Source organism: Carlito syrichta, unplaced genomic scaffold (assembly GCF_000164805.1).
Source record: "Carlito syrichta isolate Samal-C Ts95f unplaced genomic scaffold, Tarsius_syrichta-2.0.1 Scaffold302786, whole genome shotgun sequence".
In the NCBI taxonomy this organism is placed as follows: Eukaryota; Metazoa; Chordata; class Mammalia; order Primates; family Tarsiidae; genus Carlito; species Carlito syrichta.
Window position 1 is genome coordinate 2,105 of NW_007246882.1, and position 7,114 is coordinate 9,218.

At 45.8% G+C, this 7,114-nt stretch overlaps 1 protein-coding gene across 1 annotated transcript; it reads left to right on the forward strand.

Moving 5' to 3' along the window:
* Window positions 1-2,796: 2,796 nt before the first annotated feature.
* LOC103259486 (peptidyl-prolyl cis-trans isomerase A-like) lies at window positions 2,797-3,345 on the forward strand (the record flags this gene model as incomplete). The annotated part of the gene is made up of 1 exon (XM_008057148.2): window positions 2,797-3,345. A coding segment is annotated over one exon (524 nt), but the record flags the coding sequence as incomplete, so codon positions are not given.
* Window positions 3,346-7,114: the final 3,769 nt, after the last annotated feature.

Sequence of the window (7,114 nt, forward strand, 5' to 3'; positions counted from 1 at the left end):
AAGGAAAATGCATCATCTCACATAACAAGAAGTCTCAAGGAAGGGAGGCTCCAGTTTCATGTATTCAGAGCTTCAAGAACATCAAAGACCTGGGTTCTTTTCATCTGCATGTCCATGCCCAGGTGCTGGCCCAGCCCCCCTCATGTTTCCAAGAAGGCTGCCCCAGCACCAGCCATCATCTACAGATAAAATGACGGCTGTGGAAAGAGGGAAAGGGTATCTCTTCATCTACAACTCTTTGTATCCAAGAAATCATTTTTCCCAGCATCCTTCCTTCCCTGGCTCACTGGGAGAAATGTGTCACATTCCTTGCCTTCCCACATTCTTAGGAGGAAGTCACACCACCATGGTTAACTTCAGCTGCTCACAACCCACTCCTTTGCACTGGAAATGGACCCAGGTCTCCCATGAAGAGCATGGCCACTTGGAAGATGCCATCTGTTATGAGTTAAACCATGTCTCCTGCCCCTAAATTCACATGCTGAATCCTAACCCCAGTATCTCAGAAGGTAACTTTATTGGGGAATAGGGTCTTTACAGAGGTAATCAAGTTAAATGAGGCCGTAAGGGTGGGCTCAAATCCAGTGGACTGGTGTCCTTTCATTAAGGAGAAATTTGGACACAAAGAAGACACACACGCAGGAAAAACACCATGTGAACATGAAGGCAGAGACAAGGTGATGCTTCTACACACAAAGGAAAGTCAAAGATGGCTAGCACCACCAGAAGCCGGGGGAGAGGGACGGAACAGATTCTCCCTCATGGGTGTCAGAAGGAAGCACTCCTGCTGACACCTGGATCTCAGACTTCTGGGCTCCAGAGCTGTGAGGGTATGCATTTCTGTTGTCTAAGCCACTCAGTTTATGGAGGTCTGCACAAACTAATATACTATCTGAACAAAATCAGACTGTGACTGTTAGAAGGAAGGAGAGGAGAATGGCACAGGAATCATGACTTGGGGCTGACTGAGATTTCTCCAGCACTTTCTAGACTGTTCTGAAGAGCTGAGCTCGTGAATGTGCAGGTCTCATTGTAGAAGCACAACACAGCATGTGATGTTTGTAAGGCTGTCCCCCAGAACTCAGCCCTGAGTAACTGCATTCAAAGACCAAACAGAAATTCCAATCTTCCTCTGCTTCTTTCTCAAACATGGAAGGAAGGGTTCTCAGTGCATTATTAAAAGTCCTCTCCTTTCTGTTTCCAGTCAGTGAGACGCTTGAGAGCTGCTCACTCCCAACCCATCCATCTTTCTCTCCCTTCCAAAGCAAACTGTCCCTCTGTGCCCCCCTCAATGACCTTTCCCTGTGGACTGTCACTCCCACAGGACATGCTTCCCACACATCCCTCCTGCCCTCATAACACAGGGCAGGTGTCCAGTCATTTTGGCTACTTTTCTTGTGCTGGAGCGTGGGCGCTTGGGTGGGGGTTGGGGGGAGCGAGAGGCAGGGCAGGCATTGCCTTCGTGGGGGAGGGGCACAGGTTGACTGTTGAGATGAGACAAAGTGTTCAAAACTACTCAATGGATCAGTGAGATAGGGGCTTACTTTGAAAATGTGAGGGTCTGACATTTCAGAGTCTGCATAAACATCGTCCCTGATGGTCCAAGGATGTAGCGACTGCACAGTTATCTGTAAAATGTCTCCAAAACTCAGCAGACACCCTCCATATTAGAGGTCTCCTCTTAGCTGGTGCCTTTCCCAGGGCCATGCCCCCAAATGCTCTCTGGGTTGGGCTGCCTGACTTACCTGTGACAGGCCAAGCTCTGGAGCAAGCGGGAAATCCCAGGAAGAGCCCAGGTGGGAACTGAGCCTCGAAGAGCCAATATCAGCTAGACAAGAAAGAAGAGAGGCCTGAAGAACTGGATTTTACAAAGATGGCTGCAACGATACGTCTGATCAGTCCCCTCAAGAAGCAGTATCTCCCGACCAGTCCCCTTAGGCTTGTGACTTGTTTGAAACCATAGAATGTGGCAAAGGTCATCTGAGACTACATCATAAAAGGCACTGCAGCCTCTACCTTGTTAGTTGGAAGACTGGCCTTAGGGCTTTGGTCACCTTGTAAGATGTCAGATCACCTTGAGGCCACATGGGAAGCCTACATGCAGCTCTCTGGCTCCCAGCTGAGCTGAGGACCCAGCTGACAGCAGGCATCCATCAGACATGCAAATGAGGGCACTTTCAGATAACTCCAGCCCCAAGGTCACTCGCTGCTGGTCACCACTTCTCAGCTGAGGTCCCCAACATCACACAGCAGAGACACATCTGTACCTACCATCCTGACCCACAGAATCTGTGCACATAATAGATGGTTGTTTATCCCACTAGGTTTAGGGGTTATTTGTTACACAGCCATGCAACTGAGTGAAGCAGCTATGATATTCTTATAAAAAAGAGTTATTAGCCGGGCTCGGTGGCTCAGCCTGTAATCCCGCACCTTTGGGAGGCTGAGGTGAGTGGATTGCCTGAGCCCGCTGGTTCGAGACCCACCTGGGCAGCGAGACCTAATCACTACAATAAATTTTTAAAAAATCAGCTGGGCGTGGTAGCGCATGCCTGTAATTCCGGCTACTTGGAAGGCTGAGGTGGAAGGATCGCCGGAGCCCAGCAAGTCGAGACTGTGGTGGCCGGGTGCAGCCACTGCACTCCAGTCTGGGCGACAGAGTGAGACTCCAACTCAAAAAAAAAAAAAAAAGTTATTAACTTGGACCCTTCATACCTCAGCAAGAAGTTCTCTTTGGAAGAGCCCACCTTTGGGGTTTAATAGATCTGGTTTAAATATATACTTGTGGCTTTGCAGACACCACCGCCTTGATCCTTTTCCCATCAGCCTTGGTCAACCCCGCCATGTTCTTGGAAATCGCTGTTGATGACGAGCCCTTGAACCGTGTCTCCTTTGAGCTGTTTACAGACAAAGTTCCAAAGACAGCAGAAAACTTTCGTGCCCTGAGCACTGGAGAGAAAGGATTCGGTTATAAGGGTTTCTGCTTTCACAGAATTATTCCAGGGTTTATGTGCCAGGGTGGTGATTTTACACGCCATAATGGCACTGGTGGCAAGTTCATCTATGGGGAGAAATTTGATGATGAGAACTTCATCTTGAAGCATACAGGTCCTGGCATCTTGTCCATGGCAAATGCTGGACCCGACAGAAACAGTTCCCAGTTTTTCATCTGCACTAAGACTGAATGGTTGGATGGCAAGCATGTGGTTTTTGGTAAGGTGAAAGAGGGCATGAATGTTGTGCAAGCCATGGAGGGCCTTGGGTTCAAGAATAGCAAGACCAGCAAGAAAATCACTATTGCTGACTGTGGACAACTCTAATAAATTTGACTTGTTTTATCTTAAACTACCAGATCATTTCTTCTGTTGCTCAGGAGAGCACCCCCTCCATCCCATTTGCTCGTGGTATCCCTATAAGTTTTGTGCTCTCACTGCAATTCTTTGGGTTCCATATTTTCCTTATTCCCTTGCATGTCTAGTTGGATTGCAGAGAAATAAAAAGTAAATAACAAAAAATAATATATATATGTTAATAATATATATATAATATATATATATACTTGTGTAGTAGTCAAGAGGGCAGACTCTGGAGACAGAGTACGTGGGTTTGAATCCTAGCCCCTCACTGGCATTTCTCTGAATCTCCAAATGGGGAAAAGAGCAGAGACTACCTCAAAGGGAATTACATGAGATAATTTATACATGGCACCAATGTCATAGCTAGTGTACTTGACACCTGAGTTAACTTTTGACACCCTCTCCTTGATACCACAACATTGATTTCTGTATTAACCTATGTAAAAAATCATCAGTAATCATTATTTTCTTGATTTATTCATTAGGTTTAAACAAAAATTATTTTAAAAGAAGAAACTTCCATTTTAAAGATATTATTTAAATTAAGTTAAACATTTTATGTATAAATTAAAATTTTATAAATTGCACGATCAAACAATAATATTACATCTTGCAGTTAACACTTTAACTGTTTAAATTTTCAGCATTAAAACTCCATATTTAGTGACAGATTGGACTCATTCAGACTTTTGTTTCTTTGCTTTCACAATCACTGTGATGTTGTTTATTTCAAATGTCATGAGAGTTGAAGACATGAATTGTTCCTGGGCTAGGCTCAAAGGTAAGATGGTCAACTGCTGGTCTGGGACTTTCAATGCTAAAATCAGAAAAGTCTCCTGAACTGGGACAAGATGGTTGGTCTGCTGAAGGATGGAATGGCACTAGACACTCTCCAAATGAACACATGTAGCCAAGTCTGTGTGAATCAGGGGCCAACTGTGGAACTGCGAGTTCTCTGAATTAATTTAGATGCAGAATACCTTTATGCAAGGGCACATGATGAGACGTGAAGTTCACATATAGGAGGTCCGACAATTAGGTTCACAAACTCATCCTAGTAAAAGTGCTATAGGCCAGGCTCGGTGGCTCAGTCCGTCATACCAGCACTTTGGGAGGCTGAGGCTAGTGAATTGTCTGAGCCTGCAGGTTCAAGACCAGCCTGGGCAACTTGGCAAAACCTTGTCTCTACAATAAATAAATAAAAAAAATTAGCCGGGTATGGTAGCACGTGCCTGTAGTTCTGGCTACTTGGAAGGCTGAGGTGGAAGGATCGCCAGAGCCCAGCAGGTCAATGCTGGGGTGGCCGTGAGCATGCCACTGCACTCCAGCCTGGGCGAAGTCAATTCAAAAATTAAAACAAAAAAGACATACCTCACTGTTGAATATCATGGCGGTCACATCTGAAGTACTCCCTTAGGAAGCTTTGCATTGATGCCAGTGCCTAGTCCACCAGTGAAAGCTCTTTCGAAACTCTTTTTCTAGAATGGCCATCAGAGCCATTGTCGCATTACTCTTGATGTCCTGAACGTCATCAAATGTCTTCCTTTCAGCATCTCCCTTATCTTCGTGTAAAGAAAAAAGTCATTGGGGGCCAGATGAGGTGAGTAGAGAGGGTGTTCCAATACAGTTATTTGTGCAGTGTTGCCCAGGTAAGCACACGGTGGCAAGTTCTCAAACTTAATTGTCAGACCTCAGCAAATAATGGCCACAGCTCTGATGGCCATTCCAGAAAGAGTTCTGAAATTGCTTTGATGCGTGGATTAAGCACTGGCATAGCTTCCCAAGGAGAGTACTTCGAAGGTGACTGTAGTGATACTCAGCAATGAGGTATGTAGCACTTTTTCAAGGATGGTTTGTGAACCTAATTGTCAGACCTTGTTTATCATTAAAACACCACATAGCGGCTGGGCTGGTTGGCTCAGCCTGTAATCTCAGCACTTTGAGAGGCTGAGGTGAGTGAATTGCCTGATCCCGCCAGTTCGAGACCAGCCCTGGCAACTTGGTGAGACCTCATCTCTACAATAAATAAAAAATTAGCCAAGTGTAGTAGCGTGTGCCTGTAGTTCTAGCTACTTGGAAGGCTGAGGTGGAAGGATTGCCAGAGTCCAGCAGGTTGACACTGGAGTGGCCCTGAGCATGCCAGTGCTCTCCAGCCTGGGCAACAGAGTGAGACACCAACTTAAAAAAAACCAAAACCTCCCAAACAAAACAAAACAAAAACACCACATAGCCACAAAAATTGTTTAGAACAAAGGAATTTTTTCCAGGATGAGTATTTTATCAGTGACATCATTTATTTTTTATTTATTTATTTTTTTGAGTCATCGTCTCACCCCATTGCCCAGGCTGGAGTGCAGTGGCATGATCATGGCTCACCACAGCAACCTTCTGGGCTCAGGGGATCCTTCTGTCTCAGCCTTCCAAGTAGCCTGCACTACAGGCTCTGCGAATACTTTCTTTTGTCAAAGAAAAAATGGCTGGGCACAGTGGCTCACACCTGTAATCCCAGCACTTTGGGAGGCCAAGGCAAGAGGATTGCTTGAGCCCAGGAGTTCAAGACCAGCCGAAGCAACATAGTGAGACCTCATCTCTACAAAAAATAAAATAAAATAAAATATAAAACTTTGCGGGGCATAGTGGTGCATACCTGTAGTCCCAACTACTTGGGAGACTGAGGTAGAAGGATCATCTGAACCCAGAAAGTCGAGGCTGCAGTAGCTGTGATTGTGCCCCTCCACTCCAGCCTGGGTGATAGAATGAGAAAGACTCTGACTCAAATACAAACAAACAAAAACATTCTTTTGTCTTCCTTACTAGACAGAGTCTCTGAGCTTTGGCAGGTGGGCTCTGTGTCTGTCTCTTTCATTGCTGTGTGTGCTACAGGGTAGGCCGTCAGCAAATGTCCGTTGAAAGAAAGAAGGTGGGGCTTTTTCCTTTTTAGAATGAAACGTGTGACTTAAAATTCCTGTACTCAGGCCAGGAGCGGTGGCTCAGCCTGTAATACCAGCACTTTGGGGGGCCAAGGTGAGGGGATTGCCTGAGCTCAAGTGTTCGAGATCAGCCTGGGCAACTTGGTGAAACCTCATCTCTACAATAAATCACAAAACCTAGCTGGCCATGGTGGCGTGCATCTGTAGTTCCAGCTACTTGGAAGGCTGAGACAGAAGGATCTCTGGAGCCCAGTAGATCAAGGCTGGGGTGCCATGGGTGTGCCACTGCACTCCAGCTTGGGAGACAAAGAGTGAGACTCCAACTAAAAAAAAAATCCTGTACTCTGTGTGTCTGTTGCAATTCAGTGGGTCCATTCATTCATGTATTCATGGTACAAATACTCATTAAGCACTTCATGTAGCAGGTTCTGTTCTTGATATTTGGATGCTGTAAATTTATGTTTACATCTTTAATTCCATCCAGATTTTATTCCTGAAAATGATCACAGATTTTCAGTTGTTTTGCTTTCTCTTTTCTGACTGTACCGAGAATGCTCTGATTTGATGCCCAGTTGTACCAGAAAGAGCTGTTTCCTCTTCCTCCTCCTCCTCCTCCCCTTCTGAGAGTGCCTGTGCCTTCTACAGTCTTGGAATAAATCTACCTTTGGGATCAAGTGACTGGCTGTGGGAAGATGTCCTCTGGGACTATCATCTGTGAGTGCTCTAGGCTTTGAAGCTAAGGTGGGGTGGAAGGCAGGAGTTGGGGTCTGCAGGGGGCCAGCCCCTGCAGATATTGGGGGTCCCTGGAAGGAAAGATGGCATCAGCAA